This window comes from Hyaena hyaena, unplaced genomic scaffold (assembly GCF_003009895.1).
Source record: "Hyaena hyaena isolate Hyena2069 unplaced genomic scaffold, ASM300989v1 scaffold_93, whole genome shotgun sequence".
NCBI lineage: Eukaryota > Metazoa > Chordata > Mammalia > Carnivora > Hyaenidae > Hyaena > Hyaena hyaena.
Genome location: NW_024080724.1, coordinates 532,105 through 546,700, shown reverse-complemented (window position 1 = coordinate 546,700; position 14,596 = coordinate 532,105). Strand labels below are relative to the sequence as shown.

The 14,596-nt window shown below is 52.8% G+C and overlaps 1 protein-coding gene across 1 annotated transcript in view; it reads right to left on the bottom strand.

Annotated features, from left to right (window-relative positions):
* Positions 1–9,367, bottom strand: part of GABBR2 (gamma-aminobutyric acid type B receptor subunit 2) — a 351,400-nt gene extending 342,033 nt beyond the window's left edge. The window contains exon 1 of the mRNA XM_039234825.1: positions 9,053–9,367. Within this exon, the coding sequence (XP_039090756.1) occupies positions 9,053–9,367 (315 nt within the window). The remainder of the gene's footprint in view (positions 1–9,052) is intronic.
* Between the last annotated feature and the right edge of the window lie 5,229 nt (positions 9,368–14,596).

The following is a 14,596-nucleotide window of genomic DNA, read 5'->3' as shown; positions in this document are numbered from 1 at the left end:
TGAGTCCATTTACTCAGTACACTGGATCTACCACTAATTTTCTAGATGACAATGACACTTCATCCTTCCAGCACTGGAGGCTGCTCAAAATAAGACTGGAAAAGTAGAAAACTGGCAAAAAAACTGACAGTCAGCCCCCAAAAGGCGTCACCGCGTTCATGCCCTTTACTCAAGAATTCTCAGACCCCCGAGCTCAGCCCTTAACTGATTTACTCGTATTATGCATATGATTCTAACACTAATCAGCCTGGTTATCTGACTTGGGGTCCAGACGAAAACCAGATCAGGGAGATGGTCACCTCTAACAAAGAAAGTCAGCCTTGCCCAGGAGCAGGGAGTCTGGAATAAGTCTTGCTATTTAGAGGATCGCAGGACACCTCTTCACTCACTATACCCCAGACCTGCTGCTAGAGCACCTGGCTCGCCCAGGCTGACGGCTTGGCTGCATTCCTGCAATTCCTACTAGGACCAGAGCCCAGTCCAGCCTCTGTCGGCTCTCATGCTCCCTGGAGGCAGGAATGGGATATGGCAACCTGATTCCTACACCCACCAACTGCTGGTTCAGAGGACTGCTCCAACAAACCAATCTGAAACCATAATAGTTCTCAGACGCTGGAAAGTATTTATGTCCTCGGTTCTGGTGTATCTTGGAAGATGCTATGTATGCTTGTCAGGGGACAGGAGAATGACATCAGCTTTGCACATAATCTGTTGGAACATCTAACAAGTAACCTTTCCCCTTTGCATTCCACAACTACGGGGACCCCGAAAGTACCAGAAAGCAGGAACCCAAATGAACAAATAAAGAGCAAGCAGGAAGCTCACCCCCCAAGGCTTGGCATTCAGAGCACCTCCTCGATTTGTTAGAACTATGCCCATTAATCCTCTTACACCCAGAGAGCTGGGTTCCAGGCTTTTAGATCTATTTGTTTGTTCAATAAATACTTATTGAGCTCCTGCTCTATGCCTGGCCCTGAGATAGCGCCTGGAGAGACCACAAGGGAGCCAGACACACTCAGGGCCTGCTCTCACAGTGCTCACGACGGGGCAGACATCCCCAAGCCTGCTACAATTCACAGAGAGAAGCAGGAACTTCCCCGTGGTCTTAACAACGAACCTAGCACCAGAGCCCAGACCGCCAACCCCATCTGGGACTCACACTCCCCTGGCTTCAGCCTGACACACCTGCTTGTTCCTAGAAAGGGACAGAGAGAAAGGCATCTCACCAGCCCCACGGCACATCATTACATAAGCCTGCAGAATGAGGATAAGATTAAGGAGCAGATGAATACGGATGCTCTTTGGGTGAACCATGCCATTTAATTTTCTCACCTTCCTACAATCAAAATAAATAACCAAAAAAGTAAGCGACAGGGAGCCACCTGTATTCACAACCAAACACAGGGAATGACCAAACAGGTGCCTCCAAAAGGGGGACACGCCCCCCCCCAGCATCCTCCGAGGACCCCTACCGCGATCGGCTCACACCACGTGCAGTGGTTTCTGTGTCACTGACCACCTGTTTAGACCACGAGCTCTTCAAGGGCAAGGTTTGCGTCCCATCTGCCTCTGTGTCCCAGAGCCTAGAACAGAGGCTGGCAGAAAGGTCCACCGATGAGAGTGGGTCACACTCGGGCACTGAGGCAGAGGCCAGGAGCAGCCGTGGAGGGGTGGCGGGGGGGGGGGGCGGTCGGATCTCCTCTGCAGGGAGAGCCAACAAGAGGAGTGCGGTCAGCTGATGGCCTTCCCTACAGCTTCAACTCTGTCACCACAGCTAATTCAGCGAAGGACACAAGCTCGCAGGCAGCCCGCAGCCAGTGGCTGAGTTGCGCAGGGACTCTAGAGGCTGGTTACTTTGGTCCGACGTGGGACCCCTCTAGGGGCAGGCTTTGCTCAGAGCACCCCACTGACTGGCCCAGACTTGTTGAGCCTCTCCCGCCCACCTCTCCTTCCCCCTCCTTCCGCGTGTATCTTCCCCACCTCCTCTTGTATCTCTCGTGGGCATCGCCCCCAAGAGCTCTTGCACTTCCAAATCCATCTCGGCATCTACTTCCAGAAGGACCCGGAACAAGTGTGCATGGCATCCACATGTTCTTCTACGCTTCCCACCTTCCTTTGAAGGCAGGTTGACCTGTGACTATCTCCAGCCAATGACACACCAGTAGGAATGATGTGTGTGTCACTTCCAAGGAAAGACGGTTAAAAAGCCCACGTGCCTTCCCCATGGATTCCTCCCTACCTCCATCTCCGTGAAGCCACAGGGATGCGAGAGTCACAACACAAAAGCTGCCTGGATCCCTGCGTTCCCGCTTAGAGGAGAGCCACTCAGAAGGACCTCTGACACGCCTTGGACTTCGGGCAAGCAGTATGTACTTTTTATTATTTAAGCGACAGAGGTTTCAGGATCTGTTTGTTAATGCAGCAGGACCCCATTCAACCTGACTGACAACAGACATATATCCTATACATCTGTTTAGCACCTCTATTTTCACGGCCCTCTTACACTTCCAGCTCGCTCACTTCTCTGCTGAGGCCAAAGATCTCTGCGTGAAGATGCTGGTGTTACTCTGTGTCCACAGGAGGGAAGGCTAAATGCACGAACAAGCCCCCGGTAAAGATAAAGTTAAGCTAAACTCTTAGCCCAACGCATACTAGTTTAGCACTTGCTAAACGGGCCCTCGGGTGTGGGTTCCACCCACTGCCCCCATGGGTGCCTGGCCAGGTCTGAGGAATTGGCTGGAGGCTGGCATGGCCCAGGGCACTGCCCTCACACTGGGGAAGCACCGGGGTGGTGTTGGCGGGAACACACAGGAGGCAGCTACCGCCCGGCAGCCACTCGATCCTCCGAGATGGAGTCACCTGCGTCCCCAAGGTAATGGGGGCGGGGGCAAAGAGCTAGAGGCCAGCGGGGGAGAAAGAAGGCAAGATGCTATGATACAAGGCAGAAGGGAAGATGTGCTGCTCGCATTCCCTTTCTCCAACAGCCCTCTCAGCAACGCGGCGCCGGAAAACAAGATTACAGATAACACTGCTTTACATTTACATCCTGTCGTGAGGTCCCATATCCGTGATATGTATTCCTTATTACAGCCCTGTGAGGTCAGCATAGTTGTCCCCATATGGTACAGGAATAACGACAACAGTGACAATACAGCAGCAAATATTTATCGGGCACTCAGTGTACCAAGCATCAATTTGATTACTTTACCAGGGTGGTTTCATTTGTCAGCCCCATTTTATAGATGAAGAAATGGAGGCAAAGTGGCTTGCCCCAGGTCACCAGGCAGATAAGTGGTACCCACCAGGGATACAAACCCAGGTCTCCTGACATACTGAGGAGCACATCCAACAGATGTCAGGAGCTCAGGGAGCTGAAGGGTCTGGAGACAGAATTTGGCATTCTGTGCTCAGCCTCACCCCTGCAGAATGCTCTCTCCTTGCTCCCCTACAATGTAGTGCCTCGCTTCGGGGATTCTTGCCTGCCAGATGCACCCACCTGATCCCCCAGGGATCCCTCTCTGTTGCCCCTCCAGCCCTCCGTGCCCCTCTCAGTGCTGCCCGCTCCCCTCCAAGTCCCCTCACTCTGCCTCTCCACCTCCACTCAAGCCTCAGCATCTCACCCTTCAACTGCTGGAATAGCTTCCTGGCTTCTGTGTCTCTAGGCTCATCTATCTACCATCTCGGCTCTGCATTCCCACTGGCCCTGATCATGTCACATCCATGTTCGAAACTACCAACCCACATGGCACCTCACAGTTCCAGAATAAAGTCCAGCTCCTTGACACATTATTCAAGGCCTTCCACACCCACCACGAGGCTACCTATCCCTTCACAAGCCCACCACTCGGGAAAACATAACAAGTCAGCGCTCCCCAAACACACCTCACACTTTGTCACTTCCATCCTTTGATCTTGGGGATCCCTCCTGGGATCCAACCTCCATTTCTCTGTGCGTCCCGGCTTCCCTGTGTCAACATTAGATTTGCCCTTCCAGCCCCACCTTGACTTCTCCTCCTCCAGGAAGCCTCTCTTGACCTACATATGATCTTCCCTTTCTCTTAATCCCCTTCGCATCTCTGGTTTCTTTCTTGATGTAGCGTTTGCCACGTGCCTGACTTTGTGGATATCGGTGATCAGAGCCCCGTCGCATCCACACCTTTCACAGCCTCTGATGTCCTTCAAGGGATCACTTCTTCTCCACTCCCCACCCATGTGGTTGGGCAGGTCTGACCTCACTGCCCTCCCCCTCCAGGAAAGCCTGGCTGATGTCCCAGACCCATGAGTGTCACGTGATTGGTTCAGGGATGGACACATGACCCAATTCAAGCCAATGAGAGCCGAGTTGGGGACTTTTGCTGAAACATTTGGGAAAGAAACCCTGGAGTTTCTAAACTGGGAGCGTGTAAATTTGCAGCTGGTAGGGGCCATCTGTGCCACCACAGATGTATAGGTAGAGGCTGCCTTAGAGTGAAGCCAAACACGAGGAAATCAGAGTGAAGGGACAGAGAGAGAGGGAGAAACATTCTTTAAAAATATCATCTCAGTCCCTGGATTCAACCATGCCTGAATACAGCCCACTCCAGGATTTTTCAGTCATATGAACCAGTTAACATGGGGTTTCTATCACTTGCAATGAATCCTAAGCATTTCACCTCCTAAGGGCTCGGTACCATGCTGGGTAGTGGGGCTATAACCACAGAGAAGAGATAGTCTAATTCTAAAAGGGTTCATTTTCTATCCTTTTATTTCTAAAAACAACTGTGTTGAAATATAATACATATATGATAACATTTATTCTTTTAAAATGTATGCTCTCTGGTTTCTGAATATTCGTATACCTGTCATTACTATGACCCCTTTCTGTCTTACCGTGAAAATGACAAATATGTGCTTGCCCTGTTCTCCCCTATGCACCGGCTCCTCTCTTGAACCCAGGGCTGGGCTTTACCCCCTTCTGAGCCACCAGCAACCGCAGCAGGTGCTCAACTAATGCCTGCAGAGTTGGACTCTGTGGATATCCTTGAAAAGCTCAGCCTCCATCCAACAGGTGTTTGGCCCCTTTCTAAAGCACAATGAATGAGACCATGGATTTGGCAAAGCCACTCAAGAAAAGGACATGCTCACCTATCACCAGGTTTTCTCTGGATTTTCGAAGCTGGATCCCTGCATCGCGGTAGACTTCCTGAGAGGTGCACACCTAGACTGTGCTCCTTTGGCTCCCTGAATTTTTCCTAAGTTTACTACAGAATTATTTAAAATAGTAACAAGTGGAAAAACATATAAATTCAACCATAGAGGAATGACTTAACATCTATGGTGCACCCATAGGACAGGCTAGCATAGAGCCACTAAAAAGCCATCTTTGCAACTGAGGAAATGGGAAAGTACCCATAATATAATGTTACTTTAATGAAACAAAATATAGAAGTACACATAGAGCAAGATCTCAAGTACATAAAATAGTAAAACCTGGCGACCAGAAGAGACTAACACTAATTATTAGGTGTAATTATCTTTGATAGGTGGATTATGGGCAATTACTATTTTTTGTCATGCTCCTCTCTAATTTTCAATTTTTCTAAAATGCACATTACTTTAATCAAAGTAAAAAAGCCAACACTATTTCTTAACTCATTCCTTGGTTATTATTTAATTAACGTAGCTACCAAAGAATGAGAAACAAATGCCTGAAGAACATTCTGAACTTCCTGCATAGCTATTGTTTTAAAAGACGATGTCCTGCAGAATCTTTCAACCAAACACGTAAGTAATGTAATCCACTATTTTTACCTTTTTACTTTGACTGCCAGGAAGCTCAGAACTAAAATTTAATAATCAAAATTGCAGTAACCCAGGTTCTTGGTATAGTAATGTCCATGCTTCCCAATGGTATCTGCTGCTTCCTTTTGTTTGCACATTCAGTTGTCTTGCTTCTGTTTTTATACACTCAACTCTACTTTGGAATACATAAAAAAATATTTGCTGATATGATTTTATCCACAGCAAAGAAAAGAGGTCCTAACACGCAGATGCACCCTTGGAATGTTTCAGTTTTACAAACACAAGTTCACTGAGTGGGGTTTTGAATATTCTACTGCTATGCTATTTACAGGAAGAGTCAATCTACAGAGATCCATGCAGGAGGCTCCTTTATTGAGACAGGCTCTCCCAGTGATCAGATTCACCCAATACTTGGTAAATCTCCATCTCTTTGAAGGCTGTGTGGACAAAAGTCCATCCTGGCTGCCCACAGTCTCTGGCCATTGACAACAGCCAATGTCGCAGAGCCAGCCAAAATCCATTCATCACCTCCATCTTGTGTTCAAATCTACAGACAAGTGACACAGCCAGAAAATGATAAGGGAATATACAAACCCGCCAAGACTCCCATCTGAATAAAACAGACCCCGGACACTCTAACATGGGCCCCAGATATCCTTCGGATCACTGTGGATTTTGCTGCAATTACCCACACTGGTCACCCCTTTTACTTCAGCTCAGCAAGCAAGTACCTGTACTTGAAGATGGGCCACTTGAAAAAAAACAAGTATTATATCACCTGGGTGTTCTCGCAAACATGACACCTCATGGCAGGAGATGACACACATGTTTGCTTGCAAGCCAGAATTCTTTTTTTCTGGTGATCACTTCACTGACCCTTCACGAGACTTCCAAAGTGAGAAAAACAAAACAAACAGTCTGAATTGTTAGTTGTGGCCATCTCATCACAACTAAAGTAGCGACGTTTGACTTGTGGGTTCACGCCAGAAGAAAACGAAGGAAGGGAGGCAGGAAACACTTTTTTTTGTTGTTGTTGTTGTTGCTTACAGCATGCCAGACAGAGCCCTGGCTGCTGGGCCTGCCAGCTCAAGGCATTTCTTCACCGGCCTGTCCTCAACCCCCCAGCATCACATCACCACCCTACAGAGTACATGTAACAGCCCCCACTTTTCCAGATGTGAGAATCTAGGCTTACACAGATTCAACACCCCACTCAAGGTCACCCAGCCGGGAGATAACGGGTGTCTGACTGGAACCCAGATCCGACCCACCCCAAAGCCGGTGCTCTGAGATTACCCCGTGCCCCCTTCCCACAGCCTCCTGCATCTTCCCACCAACTAAGGAGCTCCATTCTCTCGACTTTGGGCCCTCTCATTCAGAAAGTCATCAAGATGCACTTGAAAAATAAATGTAAAAGCTTCAACCGGCACCCTGAAACCAAGCACCCATCCCTTTGCTGCCACAAACAAGCTAATGTGAAATCTCTTTCAGGGAAGCGTTCCGAAGGGACTAAATTGATGATGAAAACATTATGCAGCTGACAATACTTAGCAATGATGCAAGCACGGCTGCCCTATCTACAAATGCCTCTGTCTCCACGGGCCGGCTCTCTCCTGTCCCTTCTAAAAGAATACGTATGGAAGCAACGGAGAAGCAGTAGGGAGAGGCATGCCTCCTTATAATTGCATTGCCCTGCCCATTTATGCGTGTCAGACAAGTGCCCCAGAGAACTTGAAATGTTAGGGCAAAGACGAGGGCGATGGGAATGTCATTCAGAAATTATTCCACACAGGGTTAGCTCTGCTCAGCCACCTAGCTTGCCTCCTCCCGGGGCAGAGGAAGCCTCTCCGCTTGCAGCAACCTGCGCGCACCACCACCAATTGCCACCCGTTCCTTCACCTTTTATTTACAGCGCAGAGCAGGCTGGTTCATGGGGGGGGGGGGGGGGCGGAGAATAATATGCAATCCGGAATTTCTGCTCTTTCTCAGGGGACAAAAAAAAAGGGGGTCAGACAGGAACGAAGTGGAGCCCAGGCTGCATGGTCAGCGAGGCAGCGTGAACCTCCTCACTAAAGGGTCTGCACCTGCGCTGGAGCAGAAGCTCCCGGGAAGCTCCAGGAAGCCAGGGTCAAGCTCAGCGCCTGGCCAGGCTCGCTCGGCGCGGTGTTGAAGGCGCCAACAGAGCGCACTGCACAGGAAATCACTGCCCCCTTCAGGCCGCGTCTCAGACGCGGCGGCCGGAGCGTTAGGGGCTCCCTCAGTCCGGAAAAACTCGCAAACCAGACCTCGCGCGGCGGGCGATCGCTCCTCCAGGCCCCCTCGGCGCACGCCGGGAGCCTTTAAGCGGCGAAGGTCCGCGCCGGGGCTTCAGCCAGCACCCAAGCTGCGAGCGTGAGGAGGGGGCTTGGGATGCGAAGCTCTGGGCTCTGCGGCTCCCCTCGGAGGAGGCGGGAGGGCCAGCCCGCTGATGCGCTCCAAGTCCGTGCTTCAAGTCTGCGCCCGGAGAAACTGCGCCTGCAACCGCAAGGCCAACAGCAGCGGCGCCGCCGGACACCCCCGCTTCCTCCGCAGCGAGACCTGCTCAGGGCACTCTCGGAGCAACTAAACCGAGGGGGAGTCTCCCCATTAAACCGCTCCGGCTGCAAGCAGCGCCGGGCACATTCAGGCAGCAGCCTTCCAGAGCCAGCGGCCCGACACCTGCTCGCGCGGTGCGGGCTCCGAGCCGCCAGCGCGCACCAACGCGCCCAGCCCTCCGGCGCGCTCTGGCCCTTCGGGTCCCGGAGCCCTCCAGACCTCAAAGCGCCGCCGGGCTCTCCTGGGGGCCCGTGAGCAGGCCATGGCCTCTCTAGCCCCGGGTGGCCCAGTTTGCGGTCAATGAGCCTGTTCCTCCCACCCGGCAGTCCACAGCCCCACCAGCGGGACATGGACAGGGGCAACCACTGCAGGCCTTTCAGAGGGTCCAGTCCCCACGTTCGACACTGCTTCTCTGGTCAAAGGAAACCCTAGTCTTCTATCCACCTCCCCCCACCAACACATACATAGACACATATAATCCCAGAGGGGAGAGAAGCTCAGCAAATCTTGGTGCCAGGTGTGCCAGCCAAGCCCAGAGGGACCTCGGAGCGAGCACTAAGCACCAGCCCGCGGTGCCCTCGGCAGGCACGGGTGGCTCAATCAGGGCTCTGCCCAAGGGCCGGAGCTTCCCTCGGTTGGGCACTCCCTCACCCACCGTCCCCCACAGCCCCGACGGCGCGTGCGGCCGGACACTCACCGCGGTGTCGTAGAGCCGCAGGTCGAGGAAGTAGGGGCGCAGGAGCGACTCGTTGCGGATCTGCTCTATGGCCAGTTCCACGGCGGGAAGCACGCCGCGCCCGATGCTGCCCTTGGCCACCTCCTTGGTGAGCGGCATGAGGCCCATGATGGAGAGCGGCGGGCTGCTGGGCGGCGGCCGGGGGGCACCCCGCGCCCAGCCCCAGGCCCCGGGCGCCAGCGGCAGCAGCAGCGGCAGCAGCAGGAGCAGCAGCAGGCGCGCGGGCGGCGGCGGCGGCGGCGGCCCGGGCTGCCCGGAGCTCCGCGGGGAAGCCATGCCGCGCCGCGGGCTGCGGGCGCCGGCTCACTCGGCCCGCATGGCCTGGCCCGGCCCGCCGCCCCGCGCCAAGCTCTCCCCGCGGCGCCCGCGCAATGGCGCCGGTCCCGGCCGCGGCCCCGGCTCCGGCTTGGGCTCCGGCTCCTGCTCGGCTCAGAACGGCCGCGGCGGCGGCGGCGGCGGCGGCGGCGGTGGCGCCCGTGACGGATCAATCACGCCGGGAAGGGGTGGGAGCGAGCGGAGTGCGGGAGGCGGGGAGCGCGAGAGCAAACGCGGAGAGGGGGGCCGGCGTCTTCGCGCGCGCCTCTCTCCGGCGCGGCCACCCCGAACCAGGCCGCCTCCGCCCGCCCCCGTGCGCGCTCTGAGCCGCTCTCCCGCCGGGAGCCTCTCCGCGGCAGCCCCTGGAGCCCGGCCGGGGGAGGGCAGGCGGCAGGAAACGCGGGAGGCGAAGGCGAGGCTGCTCCGCGGCGGCTCGGGCCGCCTCCAGGGACGGGGACGGGCCGTGCGCGCCGGGGGAGGGGGAGGCGCTGGCGCAGGGGCGGCCGCGGGGAGGGCCGCCTTCCCAGCACACGCACACACGCGCCCCTGGCCCTTCGCCGCGCGGGCTGCCGATGTCCGCGGACCGCGGGGGACCTGAGTGCCCGGGGACAGGGGTTGGGGGAACGTGGACTGCGTGCTGGTACACGCAGTGGCCGCCGCCGCTCCGCCGAGCGCTTCCTGCACGGTGATTTGGGACTGCTGCTTGGAGGTCTGGCTGGGAAGGTCTGGGCTGCCTGCGCGCCACGGAGGCGTCCTAGAGCCACCTGAAGCCTTATGCTCTTCTGTTCCGCGCGGGCGTCCGAGGAGGCCCTAAGCGAGCCCGAAGGGGCGGCCAAAGATGCCAGCGGCGCTCGAACATCCCTCGGTGCTAAGGTGTCGGCGCCTAAGGCCTTGACTGAGAGTCCCCCACTTTCCCCACCAGACTGAGAAGCCGTCCTCTGCCAACCTCAGAAGAAACCAGGGTCGTCACTTTGCGTGTGCTACCGCCCCCTCCAGGCATTTGACCTCCCCGCGTCCCCACTCCCCAAGGGCTCCGCCCTACAATTCTCCCTCCCTCTGGGTGGGATCACGGCCCAGAGCACATCCGTGCTCCCCTCGACTTGGCCCTCTCTGCACTGAAGGCATTGGCTAACCTTAGGCAAGGCAGTCTTGTGATCTGACTTAGCCCCTCCGTGCTTAAAGAATAGGAATTGTAGGTCAGTAAAATATAAAATCCCAAAGGTGATTAATGAGGGGGAAACAGTAGGACATCAAATGAGAAAACATCCTTGTGCTTGAACCAGCCATTGTGGACCATATCAATGACCTTGTAACAAGGTTGGCAGTTTACCCTTCACTGAACATTTTCTACATGCTTTATAATGTAATCCTCACAACAGCTCAATGAAGTAAGTACTGTATTTATCATCCTTGCTTTACAGGTGGGTACACTGAGGCTCAGAGAGGTTCCACAGCTTGTCCAAGTACACAGAGCTACCAAGGTAGGACCGGACCCCAGAGCCAGCAGACCTCTACCTAGTGCAGTGGGAGCCAGGATGAGGAACAACTTCCCGTGTGGGAGGGCACTGCCCTGACTTCCGATTGTTCTGAACCTCAGTTCCCTTGGGTATGTGGTGAAGGAGTTGGACCAGATGATGTCCACAGCCTTCCTCTTCTGGGGTGAGGTAGGGACAGCCCTGAATCACAGGCTAGGTTATCAGGGAGTATGAGGACAGAGAAGAGAGTCTGAGCCCAGCTCCTGGAGAGTGCCTTGGACAGCTCTGGGAAACGCAGGCCAAGTTCTCTCTGTCCCAAGTCCTCTTTCGAGGCTTCTGCAGACATCACTCTTGAGCTCACTTAGCTGGAGGGTTTGCGTGGGCAGAGTCCACTGAAGCATCTCTACCAACAAAACCAAAGAAGGTCCAGAGGACAGGTAATCTCGCTTAGCCAGTGCCTAACGTGACATCACAGGTAACCTCCTGGTCACAGGTCCTGGGCATCTGCCCTTCCTCAAATTCTAAGGTTTTTGAAGGAGCATTTTCCCTTTTTTCCTCCCCCCCCCCTTAGTCATTTGTGTTTTCCTTGTAAGCTGTGCCACTGACACTTACATCTGGGAATAAGTTGAAAACTGGGATAACTGCTTGACATTTACTAAGTGGTTGAAGGGCCTGCCTGGCAACCTGCCTTTCAGCCCCTCTGTCTCCACTTATGGGGTGACCTGGCTCCAAGACATATGGCTGGGACCAGCCCTGACCTGAAGATCACCGGCCTTGACTCTCTCCATCGGCCTGGCTCCAAGCCAGGCTCTGATCTCATGCTCACTTCTGGGCACCCCTTTGGTTCCCAGATCCTACCCTGGCCTGTGTTTCAGTTTGGACAACTGGATTCCTGGCATGCTTCCAAGGTCTGAGTTTCTGCCTCGGTCACCAGCCTCGAGTCAATATCCCCCTACAGCTGGAGTCCAGCCTCTTGCTTTATAATGATCACACATTCCTTCAACAAATGTTTTACAGCATCTACTATGTCCTAGTAGCTGGGGAGACAAAGATAAACAAGCCAAACTAAAATCCCTGCTCCCGTAAAATTTACATTCTAGTGGAGAGAGAGAGAGAGAGAGAAACAATAAACAGAAATAGTAAGGAGATATCTTAGCATGTCAGCTTGTGAAAAGTGCTATGGAGAACAAATGAAGCAGGAAAGAGGGTTGAGACTGACAGAGTGTGGCTGCAATTTGAAATAGGAGGTCACAGAAGGACATACTGAGGTGACTCTTCAGCAAAGACCTCAAAGAGGTAAGTAAGCAAGACATGCAAATAGTGTTCCAGGTGGAGGAACAGCAAGGGCAGGGGCTCCGAGACGGGAGTGTGCCTGGCATGTTCAAGGACCAGTCAGGAAGCCGGTGTGGCTGGAGCAGAGTGAGCAACAGGAAAACTGGTAGCACTCAAGGTCAAAGGCAGGCGGGACCAGGTAAGACCGATTCCACCTGATGAACTGGGGAGCCACTGGAGGGTACTGAGTGGAACAGTGACATGATCTGATGTGTTTGAACAGGATCAATCTGGCTGCCAAGTGAAGAATCCTTGATAAGGGAGGGAAGGTGGAAAAGGTAGAAGCAAGGAGATCAGCTAGGAGGCTGCACACGGTGGCAGGAACCAGGGTACAAACAGAAGAGACAATGAGAAGCCGCTAGGTTAATAATTGTTCTTATTATATTCTTAAAAAATTTTTAACGCTTATTTATTTTTGAGAGAGACAGAGCATGAGCGGGGGAGGGACAGAGAGAGAGGGAGACACAGAATCTGAAGCAGGCTCTGAGCTATCAGCACAGAGCGACTCGGCGTTCAAACCCACAAACTGCCAGATCATGACCTGAGCCAATGTCAGACACTTAACCAACTGAGCCACCCACGTGCCCCTTGCTCTTCTCATGATTAATGGGAATAATATGCATCAGCAGATGCCAAGTCCTAGGACTGTGGTAAACACTGATGTACAGGCTCGTCTACCTTACGAGGGACTTAGCAGAGACTTAAGAAAGCGTCAGCCCTGTTCTATATGGCTTAAATTCTCGTCTTAGCAATCCTTTCTCCCAAGCCCTCTCCCTCCACATAAGAACCAGAAGCCAGTGTCCAAACCCTGGCTCAGAGGTTGGGGCTGCTCTGAAAGATGATGCCCGTTCCCTTTCAGAGGAGGTTGGAGGCTCCATGGTCCATCTGGCTGCCTTTGAGCAGGATCCTGACAGAGAGGCTTCCCTCTGCTGTCCGTCCTTTTTCCAGGCAGGGCTGGACACCCCTTGCCACGCTGGTGCCAGCGGCTGGGATCTGCCATGTGGCAGCTGTCTCCTCCCAGGAACTGGCTCCAGTTTCCAGCACCCTGTTCCCAGTCTGACCTGTCATCCATGCCTGCCTCTGCTCTGGCTCCAACAACACAGAGTTCTTCTTTCACTTTTTTCTTAAAACAAAAACAGAAAAAAAAAAAAAACAACCCCAAATCATAAGTCATCTTACAAACATCTTCCATGTATTTCTTTCCCCACATATTTCTTATTTGTGTTTACATTGAAACGTTTCTTTCAATCAAGTAGCTCATCTGTTTTTTTTTTTTTGTTTAAATACCTTGTTTGTTTTCAGTCCTTTTTTTAATGGATAAGTTATGAATGATGGCTCCAAAAAAGATTAGCTGAATGAATCTAAGTTGCTTTTCCCTTTTCACAAGACATGTTTTTTTAAACCATAAAATTGGGTTTCAAACCATCAAATGTGGTCTGGTGACACAGTTCGAGTAATAATAATAGCTACCGCTTATTAAACACCTACCTACTCTGTGCCAGACACCTTGGTACGCACCATCTTAATCCTCACAACTGTCTGAAAAATAGGTCTTAGGATCCCAGTTTTGCAAATTACAAGACTGAAGTCCAGATGGATTAAATAACATGCCTAATGATACTTGGCAGAGACAATGACAGAGCCCAAACCCGGGCTGTCTGACCCCAAACTCCCGCACATTTCTCTACTCCACATGCCTCTCCTTGAAGTCATACCCTTCTATGACTGAGGAATTAATAGTCTTAAAGAAGTAAAGAATGCTCCTGAGGGTCAACACCAGAAAAGTTTAAAATGACTTTCGCCACCAAAACGGAGATGAAGCTGGCCTTCCTCCTGAGTTATCAGAGGAGAGCATCTGGCTGGGGAGTCTCTGACCAAACCCTTCAGGAGGTAATGCTGAGCCTGGGGTAGACCAGTAGAGCCTGGAGCCACTCCTTCTGCCCATGTTCTTTGTCAGTGTGACAAAAGTGGAAGGATGGGGGAGTCACCTTGCTCCATACCGGCTGGGCAAGCTCCAAGCAGACATAAGCAGGAAATCTGGCTCATAACTGAGAAATCTCCAGAAGGACACAGACTGGCAAGGAGGCCAAAAGTCCCTCCCCCCCCTCATTTACAGGTTTCACAAACAATAAGATCCTTTACAAAGCGGGCTATCAGTGAACAAGAGGCCCAGTTTAGGAACAGAGCTTTGGACAGATGGGTAAGTCTCTGGTCTAACCATTCACCAAACTGTAGGAAGCAGACAGTCCTGGGCTCAAAGTCTGGTTTACCAGTCATTAGCGGTGCAACCGTGGGTGAGTCGCTCACTCTCCGTTTCCTCATCTGTAAAGTGAAGATAAACAATTCCTCTTTCACAGCAAGTTTATTGCGAAGATTAAATAAT